Here is a 17,087-nt window from a genome sequence, read left to right as displayed (position 1 = left end):
TCAAAAGCTAGGCTTTAAAATGAACTAAATCTGTAAACGGTTACGTCTTAATACCGTTAAAGTTAGTTAGTGAGTATAGCGCACTTAAATCGCAATTCAGCATGACGAACATTCAAGCCGGGCTTTCGTGTGAATTGCCCGGCCTCACAGGTTTGGCTCGCTAAATTTCAAAGGAACTATGATAATCTGAGCCGCATGACATACATAACTGCATACGTTTACTCATTAACTCCACAAAAATGAGCCTTTGCTTGCTGTGTTTAATGCAGGGGATAAACAACTTCATCGCTTCATCGCTTCCATCTCACAAACCGACTGTCTCCGTCTATGTCTCGGCGTGGCCGGGGCGTCCCCGTCCGTCTGCCACGCCCGTCCGGTTGCGGTGCCTCCACGGTGTGGGGCGATGACGAGATCGCCGCCGCTGCCGGTTCCCGCGCCAGCTCCAACATCAAGGCCGGTGCGCAAGGAGGCGTCACGGCAACGCGCTGCACGAGCGGCCGCGCAGAACCCCCGGGCCGGGGCTCTTCGCTCCGGCGAACCCGACACATGGCGCCGGCACCGGCGGGTGCACGAGCCGTGCCGACCGATTTAGTTGCGTTTCCGGCGGCCGTGCCCTCCCCGATCGCGCCGGAAACGCCCCAGGGACCGCCTCCCGCGGCGCGAGCCGCCCCCTGAGCGCGCGCGCGGCGGGCGCCCGGCGTCTCCCCTGCCTGTATCCGCTGCGCGCAGCGGCCGGTCCTCCCCCATACGGCTCCCTCCCCCGCCGGGTCTATTTCTATCCGGGAATGGCGTCTCTCGGCCCGTCTCTGGGCTGTTTGCGGCGGCTGGGAGGAGACCGGCGGGGCGGGCGGGCGGCGGCGGCGGGGCGGAGTGGCAGCTGGCACGTGCCCGTTCGCCGGTCCCGCGCGCGTCCCCTCGCCCGCAGGTCATTAACGTGCGGAGTATCGACCGCTGCTGGCCACACGGCACGTAAATACACACCGGACACGGGGGACTCGGCGGACACACCGGACACACCGGACACAGCGCGGACACAGCGCCGGCCGGCGTCACGCGTCCAACAATGAATGGCCGGAGCCGCCGCCACGCAGCAGCTATCGTAACTTCCGGCCGAGCTGCGACGAGCCGCGACAGCCACTGTTGGAGACAGGACGGGAGGGGAGGGGTGACGCCACACCCGACCCGTCCCCGTCTCCGTCTGACACCGGTCCGGCCCGCGGGCGCTGCTGGGCCCCGCGTCTGTGTGTGACCCGAGTGACGAGTGGGGTGGCGTAACCCTGACCTCTTGAGCTCAGCTGGGAACTGTCCCACAGCGAGGCTGCAGACTCGACCGGTGCAGCAGCTGCTACGACACAGGCCTGGGGCGATGTGTGGTTGGTTAGGTCATGTGGTAACAAACGTAGCATGGAAATATAGCAGCAAGCGTAACCCGCATGCATGACCTTTATCCGCATGTTTGACGGTATACGCTGTGTGTGCCGGGATAACGAATCCGAATGTGATTAGGGCCGAACAAATAGCTGATTGAGGTGCATGGGTTAAAAAAAAATAGTTCAAAGCGATGCCGCGCCTTACTATCGAGATAGGTCCGGGTGGAATATAACTGCGGATTCAGGGCTGCCGGCCGGGATTCCGCTTTGAGCAGTGACGGTTGAGGTGTCGCGTAATCATCTTTTCCACGTTTTATGCAATACCTCCTCTCATTCGCTTTCAGATCTGCAAGACAAAAGTTTCAGGCCAAAAGTTATAGATTTATTCATTTCGGAGCCAATCACGGACTAAGGATGGTCGTCAGCTTACGTAACCCCGCCCACTGATTGCCAGTGTCCACAACAATCGTTGACACTGTTAGGGCGTGGTCGACGTGACACCACCTCTCGACCCCCACCCAGACGCGTCACTCTCAGTCGAGGTCTTCTCTCTGTTATGATTTCTCACGTCTTATCGGTTCGCAAACATCGATCGATGACTTTTCACACGGCCTGAGTGATGAGTAGTGCGTAGGTACTCTCTCGGTGTCTTTCCTACTTGGGGGCTCATTGAGCATATATCAATGATTTCTTACATAATTACGAGTAAAATGCACCTATGTAAATTTCAATGTAAAAAGTACCTATATAATTATAGACATTCGCACATATTGACAAGCTATTGGAAGTGCATATGAATATCAAAATACAGGCATAGGAAGTTACTAATACAGCAATGAACTTTGTCGAATGTTTTGCGGAAAATATTTATTGCTTTGCTCGTTAATCAATCGCTAGTCATTGAATCGTTATAAATTATTATAATCGTGATATCGCTTTGGATACCTGATATGCTGTGAGACTGAGTCTCAAGAGAGACTGTGTCTCAAATGGTCACATATCATTTCCTTGTTCTCATTTGAATCGTGCCCAGTGAAATGCGTGTCTCACGAATCACGATATCGCTGGCTCAACTCAACTCACGACACATTACGACCACGAACAAGAAATTAGAAAACCGTGAACGTAGGGGACTTGGGACACAGTCCTACGTACCAAGCCAGTCATATAGTGTCTCGGTACGGTTCGAATCGGTGACGCCCGATGGCGAATGCCAGTGCCCATAGATCCGCGTGGCACCCCTGTGCAATGACCAATAGCCAACGGCCCAGGCCCATGAGCGCGGCGAACCCTATGGCTGTCGGCTCCTCGGCGGGGTGGACCCCACCTGGTCCAGCACCGTCCAGACATGGGGGCGGAGGGAGGGAGGGGGAGGGTCAGCAGGCATCTGTCGACCGCGCACATGCCGCTCGTCACAATAGATGGGAGAGGATAATTTCCGCCACGCGCCCGACACGCGAGAAAACAGCTGCGGCAGTAGCCGAAAGGCGAAGGACCAAAATCCACCTTTCAGCCGCGGCGAATGAACGCTATCGCCGTGACGGCTGTCGCGTGCGGCCATAAGGGCGAGTTTGCTGTGGTAGGCGGCGGCGGATGGCCCGTAGTGCCGGAGCCAGCTGACGCGGGAGGGGAGAGGCGGCTCGGCGGCGGCGTGCGGGCGGCGCGCGGGACCCAGTCGCTGGCCGGTCGGCGGAGGGGTTGGTGCGTGCGGCGCGAGCGGGCGAGATCAGCTGCGATGTCACCGGAGCAGTGCCGCATGGAGGACTCAGCCGTCATCTCCTGCTGTCCCGACCTCACCGTCACCATCAGGAAGAAAATGAACTCGTTCAAAAAGTTCAAACGGAGGATGGGCCTCGGTGAGTACAATGACCGCCATTTACGCAAACGCATGCCAATGTAAAATGTTAGTAATTGTCGGTCGTGTCATTAATTCGGAAAGGTGGTTAGAATGGTAGCTCACTATTCGACTGTCGTACCTATGTTTGAACTGGAACGTCGATGGAGCTTGAGCTCGTGTTGGAACACGAATGTAGTGTCTTGGTAGCGTCGCTGGAATAATGACGGACGACTGTTTGCTGCGTTCGCTGTCCGTCTGTGACCTCTGGGGTCATGACACCGTGACCTGAGGTAACACCGCCGTCCCGCTGGTGACCGTCCTGCGCCCTGGGCTGTCTGGGTCGGCGGACAGCGCCAGCCAAGTTGTCAGTCACCCGATACCGTCCCAGAAACGGACCATGGACGACTTACTGCTGGTGTGGATTAGGGGGATCTAGTGTCGGCTGCGGACGGCGGACCCACGGGGATGTGTGGCATTACCGGTCACGAACCGGGCAGGCCGACTCCGCTTGCCAGCCGACTCCTCAGCGGCGTCACCGACGCGCAGCACGCGACGCTGCGGTCTGGCCGGCAGACGGTTCCCTCGCCTTACCGTGTGAGCCGATCCCAAAGCCTGATACCGAGCCAGAAACTATGCAAATCCAGCCACATGCGGCCACCTGCGACGGCGGCGGGCGACTTTTCGAGGCTTTGGCCGTGCCCAGTTCTGTGAACGGTGCAGTGCCACGTCTACCGTGACTGTCAGTCCGCCATGTATGACCGTCCGTCCGTCTCTATGTCACTCCGTAAGCGCTGATACGTTACTTGACCTCATCGAGAAGCCGTCGCCACCTCACCCCCTCCCGTGACTCCACCCTGGCACCAGACGACTGACCTGGAGAGGAGCCAGTCTGCGCGGACTCCGAGCCCAGCCCCACTGTGTCCTCGAGTTGACCGGGCTGGCTGAGGAACTGTGCCGACTTTGCCGACGCTCTATGTTGCCGTAGCGGCGGACAAGTTCCATGCGTTCAAAAGTTGACGTGTCCGTCTCAACGGTGATGTGCGGCGCATTGTTTTGGTCTCAGGAGGACCCGCTTGTCCTTGTAGCTGACCCAAGGTCACCCTCCATCCCCGCTGCCACCACGACCGCAGCTCGACGACAAAGCTTCTGTTCTTGAGCTCTTCTGAGGACAGGCCGGGGGCCATTTTAATTGTCTTCTTGCACTGTAGAATTCTCAGTGAGTTCTCTGTACGGCATTGTTGCTGGTTTTTTTTTTTTTTGCCGAGTCTGGTTCGGACACCGTGAGAGCGCCGACGGTCGGCCGGCCGACAATAAACCCACCCGACGGCCGGATAACATTTTACCACCGTGGAGTGGTGGTTTTTGAGACTGTGCCGGCGGTCGGTGGCCCGCGCGCGGTCTGATTCTCACGGCTCTCGACGGGTTGTCCCATGACGGTGTCGCCGCGCGGCTGTTCTCTCTGCCGGGCGGTGTTCAGACCGGTGACGGAGACCGCGTTCCTCCGCGCCAGCAGCCCAGTTTCTGCGGTAGCGCACGCCGCCGGCGGTCACGTGAGTCCGACTTCTGCGGTGGCCGGCGCCCGTCGGCAGTCACGTGACCGGCGCTGCTACGGAAGCGGGGTGACGCGCCCCACTCTGAACCGCCCACTTCCCTTTTGAACGGTGGCATTTCCCGCGACTTTCGTTAGTCATTAGGCGCATCCTCTGTGTGCCACATTCCCACCGGACGCGCCGGCGGGCGGGGCTGGCGGGGCCACCCTCGCGCCTGTCCGCCGGAAGGACAGGACAGGCACAGGGGTCCGACGGTGACCTGTCTGAGCTCCGGCGGGTGTCCCGAGTGTCCAGTGTCCACTGTGACCAGTCGCTGGTCCCCCTGGCTCCGGTATGCTATACGACCCAGCTGTCTGCGGCTGGCACGGCTCCCACGCGGCCCCAGCTCGGCCGAGGAGCGCGGTGTCGGGTGCCGTCCGTCCCGTCCGTCCTCGTCTCATGTGACACGGCGCCGGACGTCTTTGTTTCGCCGCACAGCCGTCACGGTATACGGATGCACGGCTGGGTGGCCGGCCCTCCGCTCCGCACCCCTCTCGCTCCCACCGGCTGAGAACTTCTCAGCGCCGATTAACCCCGGCGGTCCCACAGTTTCTAACAAGGCCGGCGGCGGAGCGTGCGCAGTTCGCCATTAGCGCCGCGGCCGCCACGCAGCGGCTCCTGCAGTCCCACACCGCGCCGCAGCCCTTCCCAGGCAGTGTCGGAAAGAACGGCCGAGAACGGCGCCGCGGAACGTCGACAGAGGAACGGGCCGCGGAACGGTGCGCTGATGTCGAGCGAGGCGTGACTGGACGTCAGTCATGTGACGGCTGATGTCAGCTGGATACGGCTGATGTCAGCTGGGTGACGGCCGATGACGGGCACTTCCGGCGGGTGTTGACAGGCGCTGCCGTCATGTCGCGTGAGCGGTGACGGATGACGCGGCCGGCCGTCTGATGACTGATATGATGGCCGGGGACAGATGGGGTCGGACGGCTGGCAGCTGGGGACTGATCCACGGACCTCCCGGCGCTGCGGCTGGGTGCGTGTGTCGCGCGCTGACCAGCGCTGTAACACTTCGGTGGCCATCTGCCGACCGCCGGCCGGCGCTCGGCCTCGCCCCGGCGCTCGCGGCAGCCATATGACGCCGGCCTCACGCCGAGACCCACGCGGCGGCCGGCGGCTAATGGTCGCAGTAAATCCCCGCCATCATTACCCGAGTCCGGGATGAATGGGTGCCGCGCGGCTGCCGTTCCGCGACCTCCGCGCACCAGCTGCGCGTCAGCCGCCGTCCTGCTGCCGGCTCCGACGGACGCCAACTGACGGACGTCGTCTGTTTTCGGCGGATGGCAGCCGGCACACAGCCGCCAACTGGAGCAATTGCAGACAATTGCCCGACAGCATACCGCAGGAGGTCGGCGCGGCGGCGGCCCGCCGAGCTGCGTGAGGCTTTCTCCGGGCACGAGGCCGCCGAGTGCGGGTGCCGGGGCGGCCCAGGGCGCCGTGCCGCTCCCACATGCCTCTCGCCAGTGTTCCGGTACCTTTGTTTTATACCCGACCCGGCCACCGTGGGAGCGGAATGCGCTGGTGACGGGTGCAGTCGCTCCAACAACAATGAGCCCCGTTATATACACATGTTTGGGCAATATGACGGCGCTGCTGAGGCCGTCGACAACATCCCCTGTCAGCGATAGCATCAGCCGACGCACGCCACCAGTTCCGAACCAATCAAAGGGTGAGAAGGTGTGCTCTGCCCGCGGCCACCATTGTTCCCGCCGGCCGATCTCGCGGCGGCCGGCAGGATATCGGCGCCGGCTGCACGCGGCCCGGCGCCCGGCCGCTGCCGCTGCTGGTAGCGGCTTTGTGTAGCCCGCGTCCGGTGCCGAGCGGCGACTTTCCTTCGGCGCCAGCCAGGTGCGGAAGCGGTGCTGCGGCCGGCTGCCCTCGGAGGGCGAGCGGTCGCCGCCGCATCCGGCGCCGTCCTCCGCTCGGCCGAGCGCCGTCGGCCGCCGGCGCACGAGCGAGGAAACGCATTTCCGGCGCCGTGCCGGCCGCCGCCGGAGACACGGCCCGCTGCCGGCCGTCACGGGGTTAAACGAGCCGGCCGGCCGTGTCCCCTAGCCACCACCGCCGCCGCCGCCGCCGCCGCCGCCGCCGCCGCTGCAGTCAGTGACGGAACGAGCTGCCGGCCGCCGGCGCCCGCAGCCGCTCTAGCCGCGAGTGACGGTCGGACGGCCTCGTGACGCACGTCGTTCGTGACGGACCGTCGCGCTCGGGGACAATAGCCGGAACCGACGGCACTTGGTGTGCCCGTCCCGGCAGCGTCAGTGTGTGATAGTGCGTCGTGTCGCGCGGTCACCTCCGCGCCGCGAGGGACCAGCAATGAAGCTGAAGGCGCTCAAAAAGCTCAGGAACATCGGCGGTGGACTCGGTACGTAGTCGTGCGTGTGTGCATGTATAATGCACGTGTCCTCACGCTGATGGGGGAGCCGGCGAGGGGACGCCAGCAGAGCTCCGCAGGGAATGCGGCCCCGTTCGCACGGCTTTGTTTGGGCGCCGGCTGGCGGGGTGCGTGAATTCATCGATTTTTGGCCGGCTATCGGCGGCAGCTGGCTGCGGTTCATGGCCCGGACCGGGACGGGGAGCTCAGCTGGAGCGTGCCGGCCGCGTCAGCGGGCCCGCGGGAGCCGCGCGGAGGGGACGCCATTCCCAGGGGGGTCGTCAGGCCTCTGACGTTCAATGGGCGCCGGAACCTGCGCCGACGGACGGCCCGGCGCCGGCGCTGAATGGAAGCATTCAGCAGCAAAAGCGATCCGGCCGTGGGGCGGGATCCGCGGACCGCGCCCTGTTGCGTAATTTGTAGGCGTTGTGTGGTCCGTGCGTGCCGACAATCAACGGCAAAAATACTTTCGAATTTGAACCATTTGGATGAGAATGAGCCTAATTGCTATTGAATTCTTGTATTCGACTAGCACAGTTCAGCTAAGTATTCACTCTCGGTCCCTTGTTCTGCGGCGTGGAACCGGAGACCGGTCATTTCGTTTGGAATGTTGGAGACGAATGTGCGCGTGCGAGCTCCATTAGCATTCCACTCCGCTTACTAAGCCGGCCGACAGTGAAGTGCTCGTCATCCCTCCTTGTGTTATACTTGGCACTAATTACGGACTCGGAGAATGCCCGCTCGCTCTCCCGGAATGCCGTGCCTGCGAACCAGAGCGGCCCGTATCCGGGTTCTGAGGTTACCTGTGTCTCTGCTCCCGGCTCTGGCGGCTGTCTTTTCCTGTCACCGAGATGGTGATCTCAGCGGAATTCCTCGCACGGCAAATCACAGCCGTTCGGTGTGTTTTATCTGCAAGTGCATGAGAATTAAAACGTTCTGGATATAGGACATTTGACTTTCCACAACGAACTCAGTATGATGACGTCTTTGCCCTCGCGACGTCGTCCGTCTCTCAGTTTGTCAGTTGACAGCGCCGCTGATGTCTGAGAAGCCATGGGAAAGTGCCACCCCGGCGCCCCGGTGGACACGGGACAGTGCAGCCGCGGTGGACACGGGGCGGTACCCCTGCCCGGCCGGACGTCGTCGCCCCCGTCGGAGCGTATAGCTAGGGACCGGACGCGTCGACTCGTATCCGGTGTGCGCACCAGTGCGGCTCACCCCGATGAGGGTCTCATCAAGCCCCTCAGTCCACCCCACCTGGATCTGGGTTACCGACGCTGCGGCTCGCTACGGCGGCCGACTGCCGTTCACACTTGGCCAGGCGACGGAACCCCTTCTTCCGGCGTGGGCGGCGGCGCCGGAAGCCAATTAATTCCCGGTCACGGGTCGGCGCTGAGCAAACACCTCCGTCCGGGCCGGATACAAAGGCCAGGACGGGGCGGCGCCGCCGGATGTGTCGGGCGCTCCTCGGCAGCGCTGGGTCCGCCCTCGGCCGGCCCGCTCGGGCGCGCACGTGCGGCCCGGGTCCGCCCTGCCCGACAGGAATTCCAGCGGGCGGGTCCCGGTCCTGCCGCCGACACTGAGGGAGGCGGGAGCGGCGCCGGAAAAAGGACGGGAATAGCGCCGGGCGGGGCGGCCGAGGGGCGCCGCTGTCTCTCCCCTGTCCCGGCTGTCAGCGCACCTGGCGAGGGACCGGGACGGAGACGGACGGGAGACGGGAATGACGGCGCGGACAGACTGGGTCTCAGGGACGGCGGCGGCGGCCTGGCCAGCGCACAGCTGTCGTCGCTCTGAGCACCGCCTGCCGTATAACCGTGGGAATTGGCCGCGTCAGAGGAGACATGTGAGCTCTGTCGGGCGCTGAGCGGCACCAGACTGAGCTGCCGGTGTCTCCTGACGGAGACAGCTCAGCCGAGACGTCGCCTCTGAACGAGCGGGGTCGACTTGCCCTCTGAAGTGCAGACGCGCGCTGCAGAGTGCAGGCTGTCGCGCTGATGTGCTCAATGAGGTGGATTGGTAAACGAGTGCAACGCTTTAGAGCGGTGACACTTGGATCGGTGGGAATTCATTACAGATGATTTGGAACTTGGAACGAACTGAAAAATGAAATAAAATAAATCAACAAGGACTGAGCTGAACGGCGGACACGCCGCTGATAAAGGTTGTTGCTGTACAAAAACCGGCGTTTTGTCAACGTCAGGCCAGTTCAAGTCCTACATAGTCGGTATATTGGGCCTTGGGTCAAGTACTCGTGGACCTGAACTTGGGCGGCCGCGACCGGAGACCTCGTGTGTGTATGTTTACCGATAACCACCCCGGGCCGATAGGAATCGTGTAGTACGATAGCCGCCAGAAACATCACTTTTTCTGGGTGAGAGGGGCCACTCGGCGGGAAGACCACAGTCTCGAGTGTTCGCGCATTTTGTGAAGTCATTGGATGTCGTCAGAAGTCATTCTTGGATGTCGGTTACTCTTTTTCCCCTGACCATTGTATGCATATCAGCCAGCACAATGCTCAGTTACGCCCCCTCAAACGCTTACGATCTGTCAAGGAGCCATCTCTCAGCCTTCATCGCTCTCTTCCCACACCTACATGCAGATGACCTAGCCAGCTGATCTGACCTGATGTGACCTAAACTGCGTTCTCGTCTGTTGCAGCATCGTCCACCAACAACAGCAAACGGTTACAGGCCAACCAACAACCTACCTCCGCTGCTGTTCCACCGGTCACGGCGAGAACATCCGTTGATGAACGGCGGCGCCCGCGTCAGCGCGTGGACTCCTACTGCAAGGGGATCGGTTCAGCAGGCCGGCCCGTCGCATCAACGAAAAAGGTACGCACGGCTCTCCGCTGCCTCACAGGGTGTGCTCTGGTGGGAGGGGATGGTGAGTTTTGACCAGATGTGCAGTGAGTGGGGTCGGGATGGTGTGCGACCTTCCCTTTTTCTTGTATCGCTCCGGCTGTTATCTTTATTTCGTCCCACCCCACCCTGTCCTGGCCTCGCCTACTATGGTCAGATCGACCCAGCCCGTCTGTCCCATTTGGCTCGTACCGGAACGGCTCGGCTTGTTAGTCCCACGTGCGCCCCATGTTTTACAAGCCCCGACTCCTCGCCACGCCACCCCTGCCCCCGGCGTAACACCGCCTCCATTTACGACCGATCGGCCGGCTCCCGATCCGCTCCTCATTAGAGCTGTATCTCATTACGGCCCGCTCCGCCGCGATAGGGAGCCGCACTGTGGCTTCCCGGGAGGGCTGATTGCAGAGGGGACGCGGACGGGACTGGGGACCGGAGGAGGACAATGGACGGGGCGCGGTCTCTGTGCACAGGCGTCCGCTCGACACGGCCGGCGCGCATTCCAGGAGGTGCACCGGATGTTGTCTTTGTGCGCTCGGCGGCCGCGTCCCCTCCCGGGAGGCCGTCCGTCACTCTCCCCTCCCTCTCTCCCCTCTGTCGGCGGAACCGGCGCGGGGAGGTGGCGGCTCCGCTCGACGGCTGACCCGGCGCGCCGGTGGGTATCCAGCCGGGCCGTGTGGCGGACCTTGTCGGGCCGTCACGCCCAGCCGACCCTGTCGCCGGTCCGCCTGAGAACGGAGGTCACCCGACACAGGCGGCCACGCTCAAATGCCCCGCGGCACCGCCGGGTCACGTTCGAATCCTTTTTTTTTTGAATTTTGCTCCCGACAGGCCGAGGCCCTGGTCGGGGTAGGGGGAAGTTACTAGCTGGCAATTAGCCAGATCTTCCGTTTTACTTTACTTTAATGCCGGCTATGTTATTCCGGCCCAAGGCAATATTAAGAACAAAGTTTACGTTAGCCCGGCTCATGTGACGTCCGGTGGAAGCAAGTGCAAGGGAAAGCCAGAAAGGGTGCCAGAGTGGCAGTGCCGAGAGGGATTTTGAGTACTTACATTTCTTGCTGCTGAATCTTGATGCTGAAATGTGGTAGTGTTGTAATGTGTGCTGTTGTTGTGTTGTGAGTTCCACCAGGAAAGTCCTAACTAGAAAAACCTGGTGCCTATCTTAGAGGGCAAAACCTGTGCGCTTTTGCCAAATTGCACAGGAAAAATCCCTTTGCTTTGATATTACGTTACGTTATATCGCTAATGTGTAAGTGTGTTTGCGGAGCTATGTGTCTCGAGTGGGCCTCAACCTTTAAGAGGGATCCCTGTCGAGAACCGCGAGAGGGATGGGCAGGTGCCGATTGCCGCCGCCGCCGCCGGAGGGACGCAAACGCGCGCGCTCGCAAACATAGACGAAATCACGGCGCAACAAGAACAATGGAAACAAAAACAATTACGATGAAACCACGAGAGAAACCAAGAGAAACCAAGAAAAACCAAGAGAAAATCATGTGTCCAAGGAGTTGGGGGAGGAGCCCACCGCCGCGTGCCAATGGTCCCCGCGGCGGCGGCTGGTGCCCGTAAGCTCGGGGCTCCTACAAAACCCCCACCAAGTGCTGACTGGTATGATTACAGAACTGACGTTTCAGTGCGGACTCCAGTGACGTAACTCCATTAAACGGGTCGTTGCGGACGGCATAGTGCCGACACCTCTTTCTCCAAGCAGATGGGGGGCAGAGGAGCCCGCCGCCGCGTGCCAATGGTCCCCGCGGCGGCGGCTGGTGCCCGTAAGCTCGGGGCTCCTTAATTGACATGGCCAGTATCCAGGAAATCAAAAAGATTGAGTCCCGCGCCCAGAACCGCTATCGACGGCTTGCCGACCACGGAACTGAGCGCGAGACTGTGCTATATGGATCGGTCTAGCCTGGAATTCTTCAGGAAAGAGAAAAGCAAGTCGAGTAGATCCGGGTGAGAATCGCCGAGGAGAGTAGGAATTGAAAGTGCAAGTTGGTTGTGGGTGATATATTGGATTATAGGTTGCCTCTCTGCTTGATATTGGGGACAGTGGATCAAGAAGTGTTCAATTGTGTATCTTATGTTACAACGTTGGCAGATTGGAGGGGGGCCTTGATCAAAGATATATTCATGTGTCAATTTAGTATGTCCGATTCTAAGTCTGGCTATAATTACTTCTTTAAGCCGGGTATTTTGATAAGCAGTCGACCAGTGTCCGATAATTGGTTTGATTGGGTGAAAGTAGTAATGTGGATTTACGTCCCATTCAAACTAGCACTCTTCGAGGCCAAACTTACCCAACCGATACCCTAACCCTCACAGTCACACCCTGGGGCTGTTCGATCCTGGAATTGTGCGTTATTTCTTGGAAGGACAAAGCTCGTGCGTGACTCATGAATGGTGTCCACTGTCCAGTGTCCAATGTCTAATAGACAGCATAGACAGTGTCTATGCTAATACTGTACCTACTGTAGCGCTGACGTATTTTGCGTTTCATTTTCAGATCATGCTGCGCCTGGCTGATGTGTCTAACCAGTGGAGCGGCGTGGTGCGTCTGGGCTTCACCAGCGTCGATCCGCGCACGCACACCCACGGCCTGCCCAAGTACGCCTGTCCTGGTGAGTATTTCGCCCCTCGCGGCACACTTTTTGCCGTATCTGTTGGTCAAGTAGGGCGGGGCTCCAGTGTTGTTGCAAGCAGGTGCGAGCTCTTGATTCAAGTGGAGATTGGCCTTGTGAGTAATTCTTGGTACGTTTGCGTAGCGTAATATTTAGGTCATGTCAGCAATCGGCACTTTGATGCGCGCGAATAAAGTTCCACATGAGTTATCGGGCACACGGGGCGGGTCAAAGCTCGTTCCTTTCGAGCCGTCTGCGTGTTTGTGTTACCTACTGTTCAAATCGTCTTGCCTCGAAATCAAAACACAGCTCTGTTGACATTCGCGAAAGCTCGGCAAAGCTTTTTGCGGTTATCATCGCGCTGTTTTGTTCGGCGTCTGACTGTCAACGTTTCGGCAGATTTGACCAGCAAGCCTGGTTTCTGGGCCAAGGCGATGTCGGAGCGCTACGCTGAGCCGGGCTGCGTGTTCTTCTACTACGTCACTGCCGGCGGCGATGTCCACTTCGGCCTCAACAACGAGGAGAAGGGCATCTTCTTCTCGGGCGTGGACGTGTCGCGCCCGCTCTGGTGTCTGGTGGACATCTACGGCAACGCCACCGCCCTCGAGATCGTCCGTGAGTTCCCACAGCGCCTCGCCGTGTTATCCGCGCTTGTTTCGCTATCTCATCCGTGTAAACGGCCGGTTCCCATCACTGGCAGGCCCACTTGACTTTAGCTGACCCTGCGACCGAGGCCTTGCTGAGCCGGGTGCGCCGCATAGTTTTCTTTTCTCCATCGGGTCTGCCGGTTTTTGTGGAACGGGACAGCACAGTGAGCACTTGATCTCCAGGGAAGGTTCAAGGCTCGCGAGCCCTGTGGCCGGGCTGCCGAGATTAGAACCTGACTGGCGATAAGTCGCGCGCCCACTTTCCGGGAGCCCGGGAGCGGCGGGCGGCTGGGCTGACCGGCCGAGCGGCGGCGGGTGACGCGTGGGAAAGTGTCGGCCGACGGCGGCGGGCGCGGCGCGCCGCGGCCGATGCGTGTCGCTCACCGGTCGCTGTCGACACGACGCCGAAGCCGTGACGGGCGCCGCCGCCCGCCCGCTGGGAACGGAGAGCAGAGACGGCCGCGTTACGTGCCGCCAGATTTCCCGACTCAGCTTTGTGCTGAGTCGGAGTGGAGTCACAGCGCCGGGCGCTCTCACACAGTCGGCTCTCACGACGGACATTTGGCAACAAAGACGCAGTCCAGGCGTAAAGCGCTCTAGGTCGGCGCGGCCTACCGTGGGACTTTTGTGCAATAATGGAATCATTTGCTGGGCGCAGTTACGAGTTTCGAGTATTCTCTGGTGCTCTCCCACGATTGTCTGAGCACCCAGTGGATGACCGTGTGCTTCAGTATCCATTGTTTGACCGTGTGCTCTCCTTGTGTCCTCAGAGCCGCAGCCGGCGCCTCTGCCCGTGCTTCGGCCGACCAACGAGGAGCTGGAGCGATGGACGCGACCGGCGCTGGCCGCTCTCACCATCAACGCTCCACCGCCGCACGCGCAGCAGCCTCCGCTGCCTCTGCCGGCTCCGCAGCCGCAGCCGCCGGCGCTGGCCGTCAAGTACCACACCCACTGCGTCTTCTCCCCGCTGCTGCTGCACCCGTGAGTATACCGTACCGGGGCGGAGCGGGGAGTCCCGCTGCTTTTCCGCAGACCCGCCTGTGGTTTTCTTGGCACGGCTTTTGATCGGTTAGGCTGATGTTGGCGGTTGGCTGGGGCGGGATGGGGGCGGGGCTGTCAGCGGTCTGCTCCCCAGAAGTCTTTGTTTTCACGGCCAGTCATGTAGCATACCGTTCTCCGCTGTGGCTACGGTACACGAAACCGTCAGCCGCTATCAACGGAACGTTTCGTGATAGAGCTTTGTTCGGTAACGGTGATTTTCTGCTCGGCAGACCGTTTCGATTTGACTGCTGACAACGCACAGTGTCGGGCCCATTCAATCCATGCATTGTACTCGGCCGTCGATATGCCTCGTGCGTTCAGAATCGAGCGCTCGAGTGACACTACTGTGCCTTTCGCCCGCTTCCGGCGACTTTCGCCGAGTCTAGCCATGCTCTGCCTCGTCCCGCTGACATGAACAGTTTTCAACCGTTCTCCGCATCTAATCGATCCCCGCTGCCGTTACCCGTAACTGACGACCCTCCTTCCATTCCCTGTGTCTGACGGCCTTCCTTCTCTCCTTTTCTCTGTGTCTGACCATCCCTCGCCTTCATGCTCTGTGACTGAACTGCCCAGTACCCACGTCTCTCGTTCTCCACGTCTGACGGTCCTCTGTCTCTCTCGTTGCAGGCGTGTGCGTGGCCGGAACGTGACCGTCTCGCCGGACCGGACCGTAGCTGCTCGCCTCGAGGGCGAGTTCTGTAACGGCTACGTGTTCGGCCAGCGGCCGCTGCGGCTCGGCGAGCGGCTGGTCGTGCAGGTGCTCTCCCGGTGCAGCCTGTACGTGGGCGGTCTGGCGTTCGGCCTGACCTCGTGTGACCCGTCTCGGCTGACGCCCGCTGAGCTGCCCGATGATGCTGACCTGCTGTTGGACCGGCCCGAGTACTGGGTGCTGGCGAAGGATGTGGCACGCACCCCGGCGCCTGGTGACGAGCTCAGCTTCAAGATCAACGGCACCGGCGCCGTGGAGTTCTCGAGGAACGGCGGCGCGGCTCAGGTGCTGATGCACGTGGACGCCTCGCTGGACCTGTGGCCGGTGCTGGATGTGTTCGGCGGCACCGGCCGGATCCGCGTGCTCGGCGTCACCTCCGAGCTGACGCCGGGCTGCGCGGCCCCTCCGCCGGTGCGCGCTGGCTCCGAGCACAGTCTGCCGGTGCCGGCGCGGCCGAGCCAGCCGCTGCCGCCGCCGCCGGCCGAGCTGCAGCCGGCCGCCGCCGCCGACTGCGCCGTCTGCTTCGAGCGCGCCTCGGACGCGGCGCTCTACTCGTGCGGCCACGTGTGCATGTGCTACTGCTGCGCCGTGCAGTGGAAGGCGCGCGGTGGTGCAGTGTGCCCCATTTGCCGGGCGCCCATCAGGGACGTGATCAGGCTCTACCGCAGCTAGGACAGGGCGCGGCGGTACAGAGGGACAACTCGGGACAGTAGGTTGGCGAACTCGCGGACCAGACCGACTGTGGGGTACAGAGTTCCGTCTGTAGTCAGGTGTGGCACTGAGCGATAGTCAGGACGCCAGACGAGCTCCGGCGGCGCCGCAGAGGACAGGTGGCGCCCCCCACCGAGCAGAGAGTGTAAGATAGTGAGAGCTGTTCTTCCTCTGGACAGAGCAACAGGCAGCTGGGCTTGCACCGCACGGGAACGGGAGTGGAGTTTGGGAAGTGGGAGTTGATGTGACAAGTTTGTCGGAGGCGTGATATGCTAGTCAAACAATTGCCTCCTTCCTCACTTAGTGTGCGTGTATGTGTGTTTTCTGTATACCATGTAAGTGTTGTTTCTTCGTACATCTGTCGTTGACTAGACACTTGCTAATCTGTTTTCTTCTGCAAGGAAACTATCCCCTGGTTGATTCTAGTCGTAGCCAAGAAGTTGACATATTATTTAACGCAAGAGTATATATGCACATCGTGATTATGTTGTGTATTGTGGGCGCACGCAATACATTTTCTACGTAAATGTACTAATTAGTTTGTCACTGTGACATTTGGATTTTCGGTTAGTCTGGTGGAGGGATGGCCCAGTTACGGTTTGTGAGGATAAGCAGACAGTTCGACGAGCAAGGGAGCGTGGAAATTCATCCGACTTGATAAACCTCCGATGACAAGTCCGTACCTACTCAAAACATTATATGACTCACTTGAAAAGCAAAGCAGATAGTGACAATTAGGATGGGTTTACGCATCAAAGATCGCAAGACGGTTGCCTTCTAGATTTAAAACACCCAGGTGGTCACCGTACAAAGCCTGCCATACCTAAACGCATTAGTTTGGAACTAATCCAGACCGTGCGTTCCTCATAATCAAACAGCGGAACTAAGCCACGTCCGGACCCCTACACTTGACCCCGACCTCTAAACGTCTAAATCATCTCTGGAGACCTTGGCCAGGATAATGAGGATCCAGCTCGGCAATGAGGGTTTGTTTCGGGAGTGAGTAGAATTTCCGCCGTTTGTTTCGTGTGTTTCACCGCTCCTGACATGAGGCCTGTCGCCGGAACTTAGGACAGCGCTGGCTGACGACTGGCTCCCGCTGACGAGCGGTGATGGGATCTGTTGGGAGACCCGTGTTGTCCTGACGGGGTTACATCAATGCCCTGTCGAAATATGACGACGTATCGTGGGTGGGAAAGGCAGAAGAGTAGGGCACTGGGAGACAATCGAGACATGACAGGGTAGATATTGTAACAATGTAAAAGAAGGCGAATTTAGAAACGCTCACCATGATAGGGGCGATTTGATGTAAGGGCAGCATTGCAGCTTT

General features: G+C 60.2%; 1 protein-coding gene across 1 annotated transcript; it reads left to right on the top strand.

The window, feature by feature from the left end:
* Positions 1-11,937: 11,937 nt before the first annotated feature.
* On the top strand, positions 11,938-16,288 carry LOC122367662 (protein neuralized-like). The gene is made up of 4 exons (XM_043340978.1): positions 11,938-12,649; positions 13,049-13,264; positions 14,067-14,277; positions 14,965-16,288. The coding sequence occupies exons 1-4, from the start codon at positions 12,538-12,540 to the stop codon at positions 15,716-15,718; spliced, it is 1,293 nt and encodes a 430-aa protein (XP_043196913.1). The 5' UTR covers positions 11,938-12,537; the 3' UTR covers positions 15,719-16,288.
* The last annotated feature ends 799 nt before the right edge of the window (positions 16,289-17,087 follow it).

This window comes from Amphibalanus amphitrite, unplaced genomic scaffold (assembly GCF_019059575.1).
Source record: "Amphibalanus amphitrite isolate SeventyFive unplaced genomic scaffold, NRLGWU_Aamphi_draft 000886F_arrow, whole genome shotgun sequence".
Taxonomy (NCBI): Eukaryota; Metazoa; Arthropoda; class Thecostraca; order Balanomorpha; family Balanidae; genus Amphibalanus; species Amphibalanus amphitrite.
Note: the sequence above shows the minus strand (reverse complement) of the source record. Positions and strands in the feature narration are given on the sequence as shown.